Source organism: Watersipora subatra, chromosome 7 (assembly GCF_963576615.1).
Source record: "Watersipora subatra chromosome 7, tzWatSuba1.1, whole genome shotgun sequence".
Classification (NCBI taxonomy): Eukaryota; Metazoa; Bryozoa; class Gymnolaemata; order Cheilostomatida; family Watersiporidae; genus Watersipora; species Watersipora subatra.
Genome location: NC_088714.1, coordinates 54,889,691 through 54,910,571, shown reverse-complemented (window position 1 = coordinate 54,910,571; position 20,881 = coordinate 54,889,691). Strand labels below are relative to the sequence as shown.

Genomic DNA, 20,881 nt, shown 5'->3' with positions numbered 1-20,881 from the left:
GAACGCAAACACAGTTCACAAGAAACTTGAAAAGGCTAGAATTGAAAAATTCACAAAATTTCCAAAAAAAAAGTGGAATTGTATCAGTATGCATTGTCTGGTCATTACTGTTGCACAGCATCATAATATTCCTCCGTTTCTTCATATCTCTTTCTGTTAGATCTCTGCTGCTCTTTAATTTACTTCTTAGCCTTAACTACCCTTCTTCTTTCTCTTGCCCCTAGTAACCCTTCCTCTGTCTTGCACCCTTAGTAACCCTCTCCTCTTTCTCTCACCCTCTTTCTCTCACCCGCACCTCGTTCTCTCACGCTCTCTTCTTTCACGACCTTTCAGGCTATACTTGTTTTTTCTTGCCTTAATCTTAGTTTCATTGTTGAATGTTTATAGGTATTCACAAGCTTGGCTCTGTTCAACATGCTGATAGGCCCTCTCAACTCTTTCCCCTGGGTCATCAATGGGCTAGTAGAGGCCTGGGTCTCCGTTCAGAGAGTCCAGCAGTTTGTAGATTTGAAACCACAGTTACAATCAGACTTCTGGGTCGCAGACACAGAACAAGGTAAATATTACATTTAGCCTAATAATATGCTTCTATTGTGTGGATTATGAGGATTTGGAGTTGTGTACACGTTGCGTTACCGTGCGAGAAAGTGTTTCAACTCTTTCTTTACCACGCGCTGCATAGTACGGCTCACCAAAGCGTCTCCGTATGGCCAAGAGCCGCATGATGCGGCTCTAGTAGGCTTCGTACCAGTCGTTTCTGATTAGTGGGCAGCTAATAAATTAGCCTATCATATCGATAGGCTAATTTATTAGTAAATGAAAGGAAACAATTATCTGCTTGCATTGAGCCAATAAACAACATGCTTGCAACCCATCTTGAGCGTAGTTTCACTTTGCAAACATTTATTTATTATCGTAGTTTCTTCTTAGCGATGACCATTTCTTAGCAGTGATTATTTATATTTTTATCAATAATAATAATGCCGTAAACCGTAATAATATTAAAAGCTCGTCCCACTCGGACATGCTCACAATCCTTTTGAAAATGTCTGAAATAGTGTTTGTTATCATTCTGCATTTGTGGTGTTTTCATGGCATCAGCTGATCTAAAATGTTATGCTGATTACTTTTGCATTAGAATGTTTTGTATAGACCGAGTGGTTCGAAAGTTATGACGATTTATACGTGCCCTGGTTAAATATTAGTTTTTATCTAATACGTAATTAGGTTCCCGGGAAAGAAATTGATTTCGTAGTAAAAAGTCAATGGACATTTGCGTGTTGCAGATTAATGCCGGCACTTTATTAAAAAAGATAAGGAATTCTGTCGCATAGCGCCAGAGATCATGGCAACGTACTCCTGTCTCGCTTATTAGCACTACTTCAAAATGGGAACGACTGAAATTTCTAAAATACTTAAATTGGAATAGCTTGCGCGTCATTTGCTCATGCATCATTTTCAAGTGCCATTTCCATTATTCACAAGAAGGAAATATTCGATGAAATGTGCGAGTAACAAAACTCGTTTGACTTGCGTGTTTTTACCGTTTCTATCCTGCGGATGACTCAAACTTGCAGATTAATCAAGATTAATTAATTGCAGATTAATCGTGTCACGGAAACATAGTGTAGGAGAGGAGTTTGTGTATACATTAGGTACACCTTTCTACTTTCCGTTGTATTTTATACACAAGTATCAGTGGATGCTACAGTTTATAGTTTATTGAGAAAAACTGTAACATTGAGAGACGACATTTCGACATTTGGACATTCACAGCGCTGTTGTTCCAGCCTTAGTCTTCAGCTGCTTATTCAGTATCTTGTTAGTATTGGTAAATTGGTTATATCCCTTGATATGCTAATAATATTTGATGTTGGCTCTAAGGCTATTCTTTTCTTCAGCCTGATATCCCTTAGATCAATAGAAGTAAATATAAGCAAAACAAATATATAAACAAATATATATACATAGATACACTAATAGATAAATGAAAAAATGGAAATGGAAAAGTATCACATGTCACATTTTTATTATCTAGTTTGATCGAGAATGCTAATCGAACTCTTTACATACTGAGTGGCGCAGGTCATATATACGAACAAGGCCAGGCGTAGTGTCACACACATAGGCAATTTTTTTCTACTTTTTGTGATCATATTTTTCTGTCAATTAGTGAGTAAACATGTTCAGACATACAAAAACATGAAAAATTTTATAATGAAATCTTCTCACATGATGACATGGGGCGTGCAAGTAGATTTTTCTGGTATCGTGTGTGGCGCGCGGGACAATAGGTCATCTTTTCTCGAGCTTTGCCATTCATTCTGAAATAAATTTTGCTTTTCTTTTATAATCAATACAAGAGTAAATTTTTTTAGTCCAGGTGTTTTTTTCCTAACAAATGCGATTTTTCCTTACCATTCAGGTGAGCAAAGAATAGTTTGTCCCGTGTGTCACATTTTAGTGCATTTAGTTGCAGTCTGTTCTTCCAAAGCTATTTGAAGTAAAAATATTTTATTTATAATTCGATTTTGGGCTGCTATGCCTCAGCCAAATTCGCCAATTCGCTGAAAATATGACAAGTTTCTGTTTTATAGGCACATGGAAGTATTTGTGACGCCCGGGACATTTTTGAATAATATGACGATGTCTGCCTTTGTTTGAGATTTCATTTTGATACCCTGCATGTGAAAGCAACGCTTGATATTCTAAGTCAAAAAAGCCAGTTTCTTTGCGGTAAATGAAACATTGGAATTAATTTGTCATGTTTTGTAACTCAGAACATGGAGTTGGTCAAGATTACCCTACTGATACAAACACTCGGGTGATGCCGTCAAATTATGAGGTAATCTTTGAAACAAATGTGTGTTTGTAAAGTATGGTTACAAAAATTACATCACATAGCAAAAGTGCAAGAGATGGTATTGAGGGAAAGCATCAAACAACAGGTTCTAATGGTAGTGTACCGGAAAAGGTATGTCATAAACTCAGCAAAGTCATTTGCCGAAACTGCAACAAAAATAACTTCCAAGTCAGTGAAACCAATGAAGATAGTTTCCATCTCAAAAGATAAGATTACTGAAACAGCGCAGATCTGCAAAGAACCCTGGTCCATGGTGCCTCTTATTCATGGCATTCAATTGTGCCATCACATAGCAAATAAAAAAGATAGTGATGTTGTTTTGATGGAATGGTGTCTTTTTCCCTGGCAGCCAATTCCACACACCACACATAGCAGCGAACCTAATTAAGAGGTAACCACAAGAGATATTTCACCAACACTGACAGTTTTCACCACAAATCCTTGTCTCATTGGCCTATGACTCTGAAGTCAGCATTGGAGAGATTCTCACAGTGGAAGCAAATGAAAGTAGCTACACTATAAAGTACATGCACCGTGCTCGCAAGAAGTTCATGCGGCCAAACCTCAACGACAAAAGAACCACCCAGAGAAACTTTCCTTTTAAAGCATCCCCAGTTATTGCACTAGCGGGAACTATCAGGTCACTGAGATGCTTTTACTAAAAAATAAGGAAATAATAACGGCAGAATGTGATGGTTTTAAGAAAAAATGGTTTATTGCATAAGTCGGACAATCTTTGAATTGTATGTGTTTTATGTTTCATATTTAAATAAGATAGGTATAATATATAATATAATAATTTTAAATTATTAGTTGGTTTACCACATGTATATCGATACTGTAACTCCAAATCGTGACAAGTTGTTGTTTAACAACTGCCAAATGTAGAAAAATTCTGGATTTTTCATAATGTTATTTTTGTCCCGCTCGTCACAGTTGGTTGCCTTCTTTCAAACCTCACAGAGCCATTAAACTTGCGCCTGAAAATAAAACAGTACATATTTCTTGTAGGAGGGTAGTAGAGATATGAGCATGTCAAACAATTTATGTCATGAGTCAAAAACTTCTGAAGATTTTTGCAATTGATTGCAATTTAGTTTTTCATGTCAAATTATGGTCCCGCACGTCACACCAGCTTTAATGTTTAATACTTTTTCAATCTATTGCATGACAAGAATGAATTTTTATTCAGTGATAGTTGGTGTCAAGTGCTGCCTAAAACAGCAACAATGGCAGCAAAAGCTCACATCTGGGCTGTAAAGTATGCGAGGAAGCATTCAAATGTCCCACACGTCACAATCAGGCTAATAACGGCTTTACCCATACATGTTTATGTAGTTTACCACATCTATATTGTTGACAAAACATAACATAAAGGTTAAACATGTAGCGGTTTACATGACAACAAGTAAACCTAAAATTGTGAACAAAAAAAAACCTAAAGTATAGCTGACAACAATATACACACAGAAATAATAAGGCAATAAATAATACATATCTCTCTCAGAATTCTGTTGAATTTTTGTGTTATTTTACCTTGAAATTACCTTGAAGCAGTTTCATTAACTAGATATTACCTGGTCTGGTGATGCCGACGATAACTACTGTTTTTAGACTGTAGAGAGTCACAGTCACCGATACTGAGGTACTAAAACTCATTAAGTTATAAACAGAAACTTAGTGGGTCAGCTACGGCGCGTCATTTCTTCATGTTCAGATTCAGCTTGTTTTGCAATCCTTCTCTGTCTTTGGCAAGACTAGCATGGCTCTTAGAGATATGCGCTCATCACTGACTTGACTCCTTCATAACTACCTATGTTAAATATGCTCCCTTGAATTCCTCACTAGCATCACTAAGCACCCTCCTCCAGTCCATTTTCCACCACGCATATGTTGAGTTTCTACCAGCCAACCTTATTGTAAGAATTCAAACTATGAGCTATGCATATAAATTGGGGAGTTTGTTTTCTCAAGGCTTCAACTGGGTTACACATGCTACCCATGAGTTGCTCAAACCATTTCTTTCAATTCAAATTAAAATAATACATGTTGAGCTTTTGACTATTTTTCTATGCGTAGCATAGAAAAATGTATAAATAAAAAATATATAAATATCTAGAGACTTGGCATAGGCTATATTGTATTTATCAATTACCTTCAATATTCTGTAAAAACACAAATCTATAAATATTCAATATAAAGTGTTCAATATAACGTGTTTTAGCATTTTAAAAGAATATTTGTCATCAGAGTTTCAAAGAGAGAAGTAGTTCATATAGATTGTAATAAAACAGACATACTATATAAAGTTTCAGCCAAAGTTTCACCAAGTAAAGGGAAGTGCTCTTCAAATTATTGAATGTATCAATTATAACAACACAGTTTGATGTATATATATAATAACCCTGAGGAGTTGTCATACCATTTTCATCATACTGCAAGAATATTTGCTATCTTTGAGCTTATAGGTTATAGCTGAAATACCTCTTCTTGCAGATGGCTCTGTGAAGATCGATAATGCATCCTTCTCTTGGCAGCCAGTCAATGCTGACACAGAAGGTGATGTGAAAGAGACAGACACAACACTTAGACTGAGTGATATCAATTTAGACCTGCGGCAGGTAGGCAGCTTCTATTGATTGGTTAATAAGAGTTGTTTGAGAGTTGTTATTGAGAGTTATTCTCAGCTGAGAATAATTTGCTTATGTTACGGGTTGACTGACCCACTTCAAAAACTACTTTCAAATTCGCTGATCTAGTTGACTAACTTTAGTCAGGTTTCCTCTACATCATCCCTTGCAATTAGACTACTTTTGAACGGTTTTAAACCTCTGTGAATCAAATGATGTCGGGTTCGTTTCTATCTTTTTAAAATGTTCCCACTGAAATACACTGAGATTTTACTGTTTTTCGTAGACATGAACTTTTCTTTTATTGCCATTTCATAGCTCGCAGTAGAAATTATTACAATTATTGCACCAGAAAAGTTGTGTGCTCCTGATTATCTTAGGTGGAATCCTTATGATTTTCATACAGATTGTAGATAAAACTCAACTGATCTTGGAATTCCTAGCCGCCAAAAAATAATTTAGAATACTCTATTAACTGTTACTAGTTTGAAATGTGAGATATGTGATATTGAATACGCTTTGTGCGGTGGTAGAAAATGGAAAAATTTGACCCCTGACTTCTTTTCTCTATGTTTTGTTTCACTAATACAGATGCAGATGGATCGTTAGGAAAGCTCTGTATTTGCAACTTATTAATATTTATGTCATTCAGCCTATCAAAACATTCAATTAATTGCTTTGACAGTTGCCTTTCCTCTTACAAGTTGTCTTATCTTGGGTGGCTTGCAAGTCTCACTGTTAGCAAAGTTTATTTGAGAGAAAAAGTATTTGTTATATAAAAGTTATATAGATAAATTTTTTATTATATTATATATGATATAAGTATATATAATATAATTAAAAAAAATGTAATGATCACTACTGTTATGGATGAATTGCTAAAAGGTTCGTAGGCTGAGAAATTGGTGATCAGCACTTTTCTATCCAGAATGAAAAATTGGTCTAGAGTAGTAGCAACATTGTATATGTACATTGGACTATGGTTTTTATTTTATGTATGATTCAACACCCCCGAGCCACACATGTTAAGTTTTATGAATCTTTGTTGACTGTTTCACTTCTACTTCTTGTACAGGGGATGCTTTTGGGAGTGATCGGAGCAGTTGGCTCAGGTAAAACTAGCCTCCTCATGTCCATGTTGAATGAAATGAGACTCTTAAGAGCAGACAACTCCGCACAGAAAGTGAGTCTTCAAATGGCCATGCTGCAAATGGCCATGCTTTCTTGTATTGAATCGTTGGATGATGGAGTGGGTATGCATTGCTTTAACCACATCAACTCATAGACGCGCTATTAATACCAGAATGTGTAGAAGGGAAATATTAGTTGGTGCTTTCAGAAGGAACGGGAAAACAAAAGATAAGTAAGCGAAACAGACTCACTGCACCACTGTTGAGTTAGTCTTGTCTGCTGAAGCTGCTCCAGGGGATTGATAACAGGGAACTGGGATCATCTGTCATTGTAATCAATGGCACCTAGTCAGTAATTTTATAATAAGCTATCAAACATTTCATATGTGCTGCAGGTTGTGATTACACAATTATGAACCAGTCCTGTTTTGGGTTAACATACAACTAAGAAATTTCTTGTAAGGGATTTCCTATGGATCGTTGTTGCGAGATTTGCCCTGAATTTTTAGCCAAGTGCCAGGTCATGTGTGATATATGGCCTTGTGCCATGCACAGCAGGTGAGTTTTAGATATGAACTGTACTGCAGGTGAATCTGAGATGTCTCATGTGCAGCAGGTGAGTGTGAGATGTGTCATGGGCAGTAAGTGAGCTTGATATGTGTCATGTTCTGCAAGTCTGGAATGTGTCAAATGTGACAGGTGAGTTCAAGACGTGTCAGATGTCTAAGCATGACATCTGTTGTAGGTGAGTCTAGGAACAAGTGCTGGTATAGGTCTAGTCACACAGCAGGCTTGGATAAAGCAAGGCACGATAAGAGAGAACATACTTATGGGTAGTCAGATGCAATGGATGAGGTACAATGAAGCCCTCGAGTGCAGCGCACTTGCTGATGATGTCAAGGTATGCTATTCCTCCTTTACTCTCCCTAAGGTTACTTAAGTCTTTGCTCTGTTTTTAACCTTATCATATATTTTCTTCTTGAAAATGTTGCGGCAAGATTCCTCTGTCGTTGAGTGTCGTCTACTGTACTTACGCAGAACCTTCCGGATGGTGACAAAACAGAAGTAGGAGAAAATGGAGTGACCTTGAGTGGAGGTCAGCGGGCTCGACTGACTCTTGCCAGAGCCATCTATCAGGTAAGTAAACAGCTACTTAATCTGTATGCTGACCCCAACCAGATCGTCCTATGCGCTTGTCATCTTTTTTTTTACGGTCATCAGAGCTCGAGCACATTGTATGATGAACAGAATTTTTAGGAAAGATGGCTTAGAAATGCAGCTGATTTTTTGTATTGAGATTGCATCTTCAGGCGGATCTGTAGCACAGATTAATCGTGGATTCCTTTTGACACTTATGGATATTGTATATCAATCATCCCACAGTGTCATAACTTCAAATACACAACCTTTCAAGTTGGTTCTACTTCTGTAGTGTAGTGCGTGATTTTCCTTTTAAATGATCAATTTTAAACGTTTGTTAAGATCGTGTACATTTATTAAATGTTTTTATTTCAAGGACTTGGATGTCTACTTCTTGGATGACCCTCTTGCTGCTGTTGATGCCAAGGTTTCTCGGCACATATTTGATAAGTGCATTATGGGATATCTTAGGGGAAAAGCGCGAATACTCTGTACACACCATCTCTCTTATCTTTGGGATGCCGACAGAGTCATAGTGATGGATGAGGGGTGGATCGTCGCTTCAGGTATTCATGACTAACCTCACCTGGTTAGAGCACCTGCTACTGGTTGTCACTCAGCGCTGAATGTCAGTCATTCTCTCTGATCGGTTCTTTGGTTGAAATTGGAACTTTGATTGTGTTGTCGGGGAGACAAATGTAAAAGTTTTATAAATTGATATTGAAATGTTTATAATAAATTCAGAAGGTTGTTATGCTGTAATGAAGACTTATAGAGTATATCTGTGGTGCAAATCTATAACAAAGATCTATTGTATTTACCTGTGACATATATGTGTCACAGACAAGCCTTGTGGGTTAATCTGTGACACATAAATACCACAGATAGCTTATATGGCTTGATGAAACCTCTGTGGTGTACATCTATGGTAAATATTTATAGGATGTATCAATGTGGTTCTTCAAGAAAATAGCTTTGCAAGGTCCATGCATATATGTAGATGCCTAAAGCTTGCATTCATTGGATAGGTTCTGTTAGATGCAGCTGGAGAATATAAGATGAATGTATGTGATGCATTCATTAGGCATGCAAGCTTTAGCCCCATAATTATCTTCTTGAACAATCTTTACTTTTATGTCCAATTCAAGTACTTATTCCTTTTTCTGAATTGTCATATGATTCGCATGTCAACTATCAGATTTTTTACTTAGGAGCCCCAGCAGATGTACTGCCTGCTTATACTGACTCAATAAAAAGAAAGAACGACTCCCAATCTTCTGAAGGTACTGTTCACGCATTATCTATCCTTATGATAGCTGTGTGTTGTGTTGGTACCAATTGCAGAAATACATGGATGGATGGAGCTTATACATGAACTCATGTCACCTAGCAAAGCTCTGGCTAGTTTATGCTAATACTGACTTGTTGCTTCTGTAGTTACTACTTCATTGTGTTGTAAAACTGTGTGCTTACTTGTACAAAATCTGATACTGTCCACTAGAGGGAAACTGCCATAGTAACTGCAAGTGATATATTTGAAACAGCAAGTTACTCATTTTCTGTATACCTGAAATCGTATCTGATACTAAATAATGGTTGGTGTTGATTGTTTAGACCTGTATACGAAATGGGAGTTATGTTAACTTGTTCTGTCGATGTTGAGCACACTCTTTGCATTTCGGAAAGTTTCTGACATTTATAAGCCCGCCATTACATAATTCTTTTAGTAATAAATAAATCTAGGAAAATATTGAAAATGATTTTGAATACATAACTTTATTTATCAATATGCAGTCAGGTTAGATTATGAAAACTAGTAAATATAAATCAACAGAGAAAGCACCCGTATGCATGATTAAGCAGTAGTGTTCTCTTACCGCATGTATGCCTCAAAACACCTTCATCTGTAGCAACACCTGTATACCACTCCAAGGTATCACTCATCTCTTCGTGTGATTACTACTGTATATTCCTATAGGTGAGGGTAGTTCATCAGAAGAAAAAGTGGCCAATGAGAGCACAAATAATGAGGAAGGGGCAGGACCAATTGTCGAGGAAGAAAAAGACAGGGGGACTGTAAAGTTACATATATACCGGCTATATGCGGCTGCTGTTGGCACAATGCTTTCTTTTGCTATACTCGTATCCATGGTGCTAATGCAGGTAAGATACACACATACCACTCTGCACTTATGATCACATGTCTATGGACTGCACTTGGTCTACAGTATTGAATACATATGATTTCATCACAACTAATACTCACCATGCTTTGTCAGCAAATTTGTTTGACCAGACCATCTTTGGTACCCGGTATGCTTTCCTTAGTTTGTAAAACTAAGCTTGCAATGCGTTGCTGAATGTAGTCAAAGCCCACCTGTCACATTGTAGTATTTATGGGTACAGTTGAAGGTCTACTTATGCAATTAATTCATTCCTAAAGTCATTTTGTAAGCTCGAAGTCTTATACCGTAAGTAGAAACGCGTGTCACCATATAAATGCGTTCTAAGCCTTCACAGAACTCAGATGTAAGTTTGTATAAATTTCAAGTAATAATTTAAACCCGTAATGAGTACAAGTTAGAATTATATTAATGCATAATATTTAAAAAAGTACACATGGAAATAAGAAAGAACAGAGAAGTAAATAATAAAAACTATGAATGGTATGTTTGTTTATCTTTGACATCGGCTGTCTAGGCTAAGCGCTGGCTAAATTTTGATATCTACTGAAGTTGAGTGAGACGTATTGTATGTGCCCGCGGTAAGCATACGGATCAATAAGATGGCAAACAACTCAAACTTCTCCCTTTTGAACCACGATGCTCATCCTCATAAACGGACATTTCGTATTTAGAAACAGTTTTATATGTTGAAACATTAATTCTAAGAGCGTTGTGAGAGATTTTTGTGGGTAGAGTTTCTACTGTTTTAAAAAAAATAATAGTATTTAGTATTTAGCTGCATTGATGTAAAGCTTTTACATGCCTAAAATATTTGACTGCATTTTTTAATTTGTTAACCTTTCTCGCATCATATCCATAGAACTTCTCAAGATGTCAGTTAAATTCCAGCAGAACTAAAAAAGTGATGTACCGAGTTGAATGGGCTATCATTCTGATACTCACCTGTTAGTCAACTGGCACTCTTGAGACAAACTATTCTTTACTGTAGAAATGAATTTTATAACAACATTTATTTTAACGTTTTTAACGACCATAATAGCGTCGTAAAAATATAAACCTAATTTAACTGTCAAAATTTATAACGTTATTATTTTGCTATTAATTATGATTAATTTCCCATTTATAATGCTAGGAACTTGTTGTCAATGCACACGCTACTAAAGCGTTATTGTTTGTTGGGGACATCAATCAGTGCAGTGAGCACCAGGTTTTGAAAGAAAATAAGACACACTGACACTCACAGTACTACACAAGCAGCATGGCTCTGAAAATCTGTAGCTGTAGTATTACTAGCAGCTGTATCATGTATGTATTTGTATACAACTTGTAATTACAGTAATAAAGATGTTTAGCAATTATTAGTAGCAGTTGAGTGTTTGGGAAAACGTTAAAATTAATATACACAACACCGTTGATCATTAAAATTAAAATACGTTAATATAAAAAACAAGCTAAATTGCTAAATTTTCAGCGTGTTTAAATTTCATTCTACAGTAACTAGTGGCTACCTGTCTGTTGTATAACAGCCTAGCAGTTGTGCTCACCTCAGATATGCATTAGTACAATGTTGCGATTAAGTTTCAGACTTTCTCATCGCCTCTCAAACGCCACTCTATTTCATCAAATCTATAATATTACTACTAGATAGCACATAAGAACTGTTAATGTTTACTCTATGAAAGTGTGTTCAAAGATGATCAAACGTTCTATTTTATTATCCGCAGGGTTCAAAGAATGTGACTGACTGGTGGCTCTCTTACTGGATCTCTAATGCTCCTTCCACAGATTCAGGGAATACGACTGATAGTGATGTATCATTTTATCTAGAGGTTTATGGCGGTCTGGCAGCAGGCAATACGCTGTTTACTTTATTTAGAGCCTTCTTATTTGCCTATGGTGGAATTTGTGCTGCCGCTAGCATACATGACCAGCTGCTCTCTTCCGTTACCAAGGTAATATCTTGATCAACTTGTAAGATTTATTGTTGATTGTGCAATATCGCTTACCATGAAAATATTACCAAGGTTCCTTTTATTAGTTATTAGCAGTTTTGAAAATATGGTGAGTCAAGATTTGAAACATATATAATCAGTCAATCACTTGATTATTTTACATAGTCTGCTTCTAATCATAGAGATAGGCTACTAGATTACTAGTTTAAGTTGTCAGTTTGCCAAATCAGTTGTGGAGTTATCACCTCGTTCAGTAGTACTTGCTGTTTATCATTAATATTTATGATATTTGCAATAACTGATGTTGGTGGCCAAGCTGTTCTTGGTCTTAGCACATGTAACACTTGTTCAATTTGCATTTACCCTTTTTTATGCTGAAGTGAAGACAACTCCAAATTATTTGTTTGAATTTGACTGTTGATTAATCGTTACTTTTATGTAGCCAGGTATCCTATAAGTCTGGCAGGGCTACTATAACTGGCATCCTCTAGCAATTTATGTAAGAAGTCATCCTGAATTCTTCAACTATTTTCGTATACCTGTATTCTGTTTGTTATATAAAGCTATATTTTTCATTAGGACGGTTCATGTTAATCATTAGTAGATTGTTGTGATACAATTTTTACCTGTTGTTGTTTTAATTTTAATGGTTTCTATGACACAAGCATGTATAGTGCTTGTCATATTTCTGTAGTATTTATTGTTTTTATAGATAGACTATACAAAATGTTCCTTATATAAAGTGGTAGCATTCTTTTCTGGGGTTCAGGAGTTGTAGTATGTACGTAGTTCCTTGTACTTGCGCTATAATAGAAGAAAATCTGCGAGCATAGTTACTTCGTAATATGAGCATTTCAAGTGTATATTCTTGTAGACACGCATCATATTCGTGCACACATAACCTTTGACATTTTCTTGTAGGCACCCATGACTTTCTTTGACACAACTGCTACTGGAAGGATTATCAACAGGTTCTCATCTGATGTCTACACAGTTGATGACTCGCTGCCATTTATAGCTAATATTCTTCTTTCTCAGGTAGTCCTCTAGATAGTCTGTGACTCACCTTTCTCCCTTCTCGTCCTCTAGATAGTCTGTGACTCACCCTTCTCGTTCTCTAGATAGTCTGTGACTCACCCTTCTCGTTCTCTAGATAGTCTGTGACTCACCCTTCTCGTTCTCTAGATAGTCTGTGACTCACCCTTCTCGTTCTCTAGATAGTCTGTGACTCACCCTTCTCCCTTCTCGTCCTTTAGATAGTCTGTGACTCACCCTTCTCATTCTCTAGATAGTCTGTGACTCACCCTTCTCATTCTCTAGATAGTCTGTGACTCACCCTTCTCGTTCTCTAGATAGTCTGTGACTCACCCTTGTCTCGTCTGTTAAAAGAAAGTCTACTCATTTTGTGAAAATAACAGACTGTTTTGTTTCCATCATTTTGGCTGTTGCACTTGAAGAGTAACGCGGGTGAATAGCAAGCACGCATTATTGTCAAGATAGCTAGGTTGCTGCAAAACTTTCCGCTGTAAATTATTATTTTTGTGCCATTTTTTATATTTGTAGTTGGCGTAGAAAACAGATTCTGCTGTTGACAAATTATGGGTGTGAAGCGCTCGAACCTAGTTTACTTAGTACATTTTCTTAGGAATTCAAATCTGTGTGTTGCTGTTTATTGTTGTGAGTGTATTATATCACTGCTGCAAGATTTTAAAATTCATCACCGTTTATGACTACATGTACTCATTTTTAATTTTAGCTTTATTAAACTTGTTGTAACATTATACGAACATAGAGTAATGTAGAAGAAGAGGTATGTACAGTAGAAAGCTGTACAATAGAGTGATGTACGATAGAGAGCTGTACAGTAGAGTGATTTGAAATAGAGAGCTGTACAGTAGAGTGATGTACAGTAGAGAGCTGTACAGTAGAGAGCTGTACAGTAGAGTGATGTACCTAAGGAAGATGCTTACATTCAAGTTAGCATGTATTTTAAGTTTGATGTCAAGTAAATGAGAAATTTATTAGTCACAATTAGATGACTGTCTATTACAGGTGTTTTCCATTCTTGGCACAGTTGTAATTACAATATATGGGCTGCCGTGGTTTGCTGCTGTTCTAGTTCCTCTCACACTCATCTACTACTACATACAGGTATGCCTCATGTTAGCATAGAATTTATGCTATCTTATTGGTAGTTTGTCATAATGCCAATTAAACACTATACCTCTGACTACCATTATCTCATAAAGAGCTTTTCATATTGTATCAAAGTGTTTATTTGTCTCATTTCTTTAGAGTTGTCATCCCTTGCCCAAAAGGTAATTAATGTATTTTGCAAGATGGCAGTTGTCATTCCCTCTTATCTAATGAGCGACTAGTTCATGATTCACACTCAGCAGCAATCGAGCTTGATTAAATTACCTTGCCATTTATGTCTTCAGGAAGTTATGTCCACCTACACGCTCACGTTTTTTTAATGACTGCTTGATATTACCCTTAATCCTGACTCCATCCATAAGAAAACTTGCACAGATGTAGGTCATTGCAACAGCCTCTTTTGAGAATTAATTATGTTCGCAAACAGAACTTACCTTATGTAATGAATAGAAATCTGTATTGAAGGATGTTATTACATATACTCAACTAAGAGACTTACTCAGGAAGACGTTTTCAGGTATATTTGTGACATCTACATGAATACTACATTGCCAGATGATTTCCTTCACTCGTATTCTGGCTTTGAACTTGATGTATAAACTGTGTAGTTAAATTCAAAACTGAGAAAAGGAAAATATATGATTGTTGCAGTGTCAGCAATTGTTTGTAAATTTATTTCAAATTGTTTGAAATGTTTGATTTTTTGGTCTTCCTTTACTGGCTCCTGTTTGTACAATCTGTATAGTCTTGATAGACTGCAAAACAAAATATTTAGCTTTTTCAGTATCACCAATTTTTGTAAATATGTTTGAATTGTGGATTTTTGATTTAGCAAATAATGTATAGCTCTGCCCACAACTGATGTCAGCGTTCACATAGGTCAAAGTTCACCAAAGCAAACATCAGTTTGCATCACATTCTATATCAATGTTCAGGTCAACTTCACATCAGTTTCTGGTTAGTCCAATGCTAATAGGGCTTTCAGTATAAACCAGGTTTGAGACTAAATAATGTTTTATTATATTTTGGTTGAAGATTGCATCATAGTATTGGTTCCTAAAGCTGCCATCCGTAGTTCTGTAAGTCAGCAGGGCTTCAGGTGCAGTACATACTGGCTAAAGATACTAGATGCCTGCAAGATATTTGCTAGTTTCTCTCTTGTGGTTACTACTAATCACAAGAAATGTTGCTGTAGTGTGTGTAACTGCAGTTATTCTCTATGACTGCGGGTGCTACAAGCTATTCTCATTGCCAAACTGTGTCTCTGTAATGACTTCTGTCGCAATTCTTCTGGCTGTTTCTTATGCCGCCATCAAATTTTCCTTCCATTGAGAATCCTCTCTCTCTCTCTGCTAAAATTCCTCTTAGCTAAATTTAATTCAATGTCTCTGTCCATATTTAATGCAATTCCGTATTTTTATGCTTGTATTCACTCTATTGTGAGCGTCGTATTTGTATTGTCATCATTCAAGAATTATTTGCTACGAAGTTAAATAGTTTAATCCAGTGCATTTCTGGTGTTTGAGGTGGTAGATAACTTATACAACTGTCATATAGGGCTACTATAGGCATACATCACGGGAGTTGAAGAGAATCACCAGCGCAACGATGTCTGAGGTCTATGCACATCTCAGTGAGTCAGTGGAGGGGCGTGTAGTCATACGGGCCTTCAATCAGAATGACAGGTAGAAACATAAAATATGGTTGTGCTCTGTTGTTGTGTACATGGCAAAGCTAGCCATGGAATGAATTTTGCATTGTGTTTTTACTCATGTCTTTCAAGGCTGGAGTTTACAGTTAGTATTGATATATTTTTAAGTGTTGTCTTACTCTGTGCTGCATGCTACAAGACAGTTCTTAATAAGTTATGTACATGATAGTGACTAAAAAAATTAGGTTATAAAATTGCTGTTCGGTTCGGTAATGATGACACAACTCCACCATTTTATCCTGAGCCATCTCATCCCTCATACAATACTTCAATCAAATTGTTGATAGATGTGTGCTTTTCCTACTAACAAACCAGCTGCAGAGAATGGTGAGGCCAGTCTTAATTTGCAGCAGTTTCTGTGTACCGCAGGTTTGAAAAGGAAAACCTTAGGCGAGTCGAAACCTACCAAAGAGCCAACTTTTCATCAACAGCTGCAGCGCAGTGGCTCAACATCAGATTGCAAGGTTTGGGGGTCTTGATGGTGTCCGCAATAGCCTTACTTGCTGTTATAGAACACAACTATCGGTCTGTCAACACAGGTGAGCTCTCCTCAGTTGTAATAGAAACTGTCGCTTGGATCTTTCTTGTGGAAATGGTAGCAATGGCGTTGCTGTTGGTTTCATTACTCTTGTTATTGTTGTGCTGAACTTGAAGTGGCTGTCGGTAATAGTATAACAGTCTAGGACATTTTGGCTCCGCTATTATTACATCAAATATTATTTATGCATATATACAGTAAATAGATTAAACAATAATAACAGGAAAATGCAAAAAAACTTTGTTTTATTCATGAACCTTAACACATACCTTTTTTCGAATTACGTAATAAATTGCTTGTAATTGTTCGTGAGCCGCATCTCTTATTTATTGTCCATCTAGCCAAAATTTGGTTGAATAACCTCGTGAACTACATCTGTTAAATACATCAATGTAGCAGCTGTTATGTGCAAATTGTTCTTTTTCACCTACTGAAAATTTGTGGAGCTATAAGTCACAACGAAAGATGGATAAATTCTGAAATTTTAACCTGCACCAAAAGACCTTGCGCCGAAATCTTCACGCAAAAATGTTCCATTCCGGTAGTATCAATACTAACATCATTTCCACAGTTATGGTGCGTCATCACTCAAGCAACATTGTGCTAAAACATTTAATTACATTATATACATAAAAACTGTTACCAGGTCTCGTCGGGCTAGCCATCTCTTATGCTCTATCCATAACCAACCTGTTATCCGGAGTTGTTTCCTCCTTCACTGAAACAGAAAAGCAGTTAGTTTCTGTTGAAAGAGTTGATCAGTATGTAGAGAAAATAACAGCTGAACTTCTTGACAAGCCTGAAGACCAAGATGAGGTATAAAAATGCTTACCTTCTCCATTACCGTTCAGCTTCATAATTTTGGCAGTTGTCTGCGCTCATTCTGCATTTGTTGCAGTCATAATACTAACTAATTGTCAAATTGTAGATGTTGCACATTTCTATATGATTGTGTTGTCTGTCGGTCAATTTCTGTAGGTCCGTGAATTTTTAATTGTACTCCAAAAACCTGCTTTACTGAAACATGATCATACTAGTGCTGGGTAGTTGGTAGCATTATGAGACATGTTTAGTGATTGGTCGTACTAGCCCAGGGGTCGGCAACCTTTTCCACTCAAAGAGCCGTTTGGACCCATTTTCCACAGGAAAGAACGCAGTGGGAGCCACAAACCCGTTTTCATATTTCAAATTAAAAAATAAATACCACATGTAACTTTTTTGTTTAGCTTTTAATGTTTTTATACAATGTTTACATCATAAAACGTAAAGTTGTGGCATGTATAATGATTTAACTGCTGAGAAAACAAAATTACACTTTTGCAAAGAACAATAAAATAGTTTTAGTGATTTTATTGGCGGATAAATTGTTAAAAGTGTATTACGTGTATTAGTGCTGTTGTTTGTCAGTAGTGTCGTTGACGATATTGCAGACCTAAGTGGCTGGCCAGCCTTACTAGATTTCTAATTGTTTAATTAACCCAGTTCGTTGACATAATATCAGAAGGTATCTCGTAGTGGTCTGGCCTTCCACGCGAATCCGTTAGTACATTTATCGGTACTTTTATGTTACAGTCACGTGACGATCATGTGATAAGGTACTAATAATACAACATAATCTAAATAATGACGCATAACAAGCGAAAATGTTTGATTTCTCACCATACTTAAAATTTTTAAAATTATGTTACAAAATCTAGTGATAAAATTTCTATATTTTTATTAATTAGCATATGGTAATAAGAGCAAAAAATTCCAAAGTCAGAGGGAGTTGCAGTGAGGGATGAAAGAGCCGCATGCGGCTCCGGAGCCGCAGGTTGCCGACCCCTGTACTAGCCAGACATGTTTGGTGTTTGGTCGTACTAACCACACATGTTTGGTGACTGGTGAAACTGCCTGCTCAATTCCTGACAGGCGAAGGATGCGCTTGGCATTGAAATAAATCAAAGTGCTTCGCTATTATACATAGGTATGTTTTTAATGTGGTATTAATTACTGCTTTTATGATCTGTGGATCACATTTCATTGTTACTCTGCTGTTTTTAGACGGGAGATTGGCCTTCTGCTGGGAAGATAACTCTAACAGATGTTTGTTTGAAGTATAGACCCGAGCTTCCCTTGGTCTTGGACAATGTCACAGTTACTGTTGAGGCTGCAGAGAAAATAGGTTCGTATAGCCGCATCAATATTTGCTCCCTTCCGTACAGCCCCCATCTCACTTCTTGATGCTCATTTATATCTGTTGTTGTATCACTTCTTGTTTATGGTCTGTCTTTTGTTGTTGAATGCTGTAATACTCCCTTTTCTATGCACAGATACTTCTTGTTTGTGCTACATCATTTCTTAGTGTATGCATCATCACTTGTTATTGTATATTCTATCATATCCTGTTCTCTACTCCATCACTTCCTGTTCTCTACTCCATCACTTCCTGTTCTCTGTTCCATCACTTCCTGTTCTCTACTCCATCACTTCCTGTTCTCGACTTCATCACTTTCTGTTCTCTATATCACTTCCTGTTCTCTACTTCATCACTTCCTGTTCTCTACTTCATCACTTCCTGTTTTCTGCTCCATCACTTCCTGTTCTCTGTTCCATCACTTCTTGTCCTCTGCTCCATCACTTCTTGTCCTCTGCTCCATCACTTCCTGTTCTCTGCTCCATCACTTCCTGTTCTCTGCTCCATCACTTCCTGTTATCTATTCCATCACTTCCTGTTATCTATTCCATCACTTCCTGTTATTTATTCCATCACTCCCTATTCTCCGTTCCTTCACTTCCTGTTTTATCTCTTTTTATTTTCATCTCTTTAAGCTAACTGAATGTGAGAGGTAGTTATGGATTTTCATCATTATACGGTTGCCTAATTTCTAACAATTACTTGGTTCTCACAAATTTGTTGATGCTGTTATATTAAACATCAGGCTAGTAATTTTTGACTTCTCAAAAACATAAAAACCAATAACTCATGTTTTGCCATTGTAGGTATAGTTGGACGTACAGGCTCCGGAAAATCTAGTCTCTTCAATGTCCTCTTCAGAATGGTTGACAAGTTTGAAGGAAGTGTCATTATCGATGACGTAGATATCAAGGACTTAGCATTGACCACGCTCAGGTTTGTCATTTATTTTATCATATTAGGTGAATCCTAATTGTTGATTTTACAGATATCATTCAACTTTTTCTATTATACTAGGTTTGGTCTGATAGTTTTCGAACTGTAATGTTGAGTGTGATCAATAAGTGCTCTCATCTCAACTATTTCATTTTAAACTAGTTTTCTTTGGCTTTGTATTTTTCACAAAGATGCAAAAATTATAACCATTGTCTCTCAACTCTGTTAGTCCAAGTGCAAAGCTCTAGACATCGACTAGAAAGTTTTGAAACTGACTGACATTTTAAAATTAAAAGCCAAGCATAGATTATGAATCACTTGGTATTCTAAGACTTCTAGCTCGGTCATATCATAATATTTAAACCAGTGACTCCCAATTACAGGTCTCGCATAGCCATTATACCGCAATCACCTTTCTTATTCTCCGGAACTATCAGAGAAAACTTGGATCCATGCCAGTTATACTCTGATGATGAAATCTGGCAGGTGCTTGAAAAGTGTCACCTTAAAGCAGTCATCAGCTCATTGGGTGGTTTGTCCTTAGAGCTTGCAGAAAGGGGCAAAATTTTCTCTATTGGTCAGAGTCAACTTGTCTGCCTAGCTAGAGCAATGCTTCTTAGGTCAAAGGTCAGTACAGCCACCTTCTACCAGTAGTCTAGCGGCTTTCTTGACATTGCTCGGCATTTCAATAAAAATTGCTGCAATCCATTAATGCATTAGTTGTAGGCAATTGCCCTTAGTGAATGCAAAGGTGCGTTTTTGAGTTTCTAGTCAGATAGGTTGTGGTGCATTTATATGGAAAATGAAAGTTCTACGAAATGAATAGTTTTGCCGATGAACAAATCGGCAAAATGAACAGTTTTGCCGATTAAGCCAGGCATTAGCCTGGCTTAATCGCCAGGCCTGAAGTGTGCCTTCTTTTTCACAGTAAATAAGTCGCTAATAATGCGTCTGGAGCTCTGCCAGTCTGTTCTTATACCTCTTCCCGTATACGACAATATTTAAATGTCAGATAACATAGCTCGTGTAATACATGTAGTAATGATTTTTCTGCAAATTATTATGGTAGTTGGACTGATGCAGTTGGCAGGGTGTCGGTATCTCAAGCTGAATGTCACGAATTCGAGTCCTGTGGGTAGTTATCTTCAATGAAGTTCTAAAATTATCATATGTTATTTCTTGTGCGACGGTTTCATGCACGATTACACGACAATCAGTTTTTTTGTGTTTGTAGATAAGGAAACCGCTAATTGTTTGCATTGTATTTTTAAAGCTTCTCGCCGTTGTTTAAAAGTTTTTATTTCTGCAAAGACCTGCTTTCAGTTGTCACTTTGTTAACACGCTTTAGATTCTATGCATCGATGAGGCAACAGCAAATGTTGACCTGAAGACAGATTCACTCATTCAGGAGACAATCAGAGAAGAGTTTAAAAATTGTACTGTGTTAACTATAGCTCACAGG

The 20,881-nt window shown here is 36.8% G+C and overlaps 1 protein-coding gene across 1 annotated transcript in view; it reads left to right on the top strand.

Moving 5' to 3' along the window:
- Window positions 1–20,881, top strand: part of LOC137400346 (ATP-binding cassette sub-family C member 10-like) — a 50,484-nt gene that overhangs the window by 26,877 nt on the left and 2,726 nt on the right. Inside the window, exons 9-26 of the mRNA XM_068086673.1 lie at window positions 388–556; window positions 5,360–5,484; window positions 6,569–6,676; window positions 7,369–7,524; window positions 7,662–7,760; window positions 8,140–8,329; window positions 8,975–9,046; window positions 9,742–9,926; window positions 11,674–11,901; window positions 12,823–12,939; window positions 13,954–14,052; window positions 15,616–15,743; window positions 16,139–16,308; window positions 16,954–17,123; window positions 18,351–18,471; window positions 19,290–19,419; window positions 19,803–20,046; window positions 20,768–20,881. Coding sequence (XP_067942774.1) covers window positions 388–556; window positions 5,360–5,484; window positions 6,569–6,676; window positions 7,369–7,524; window positions 7,662–7,760; window positions 8,140–8,329; window positions 8,975–9,046; window positions 9,742–9,926; window positions 11,674–11,901; window positions 12,823–12,939; window positions 13,954–14,052; window positions 15,616–15,743; window positions 16,139–16,308; window positions 16,954–17,123; window positions 18,351–18,471; window positions 19,290–19,419; window positions 19,803–20,046; window positions 20,768–20,881 — 2,625 coding nt within the window. The remainder of the gene's footprint in view (window positions 1–387; window positions 557–5,359; window positions 5,485–6,568; window positions 6,677–7,368; window positions 7,525–7,661; window positions 7,761–8,139; window positions 8,330–8,974; window positions 9,047–9,741; window positions 9,927–11,673; window positions 11,902–12,822; window positions 12,940–13,953; window positions 14,053–15,615; window positions 15,744–16,138; window positions 16,309–16,953; window positions 17,124–18,350; window positions 18,472–19,289; window positions 19,420–19,802; window positions 20,047–20,767) is intronic.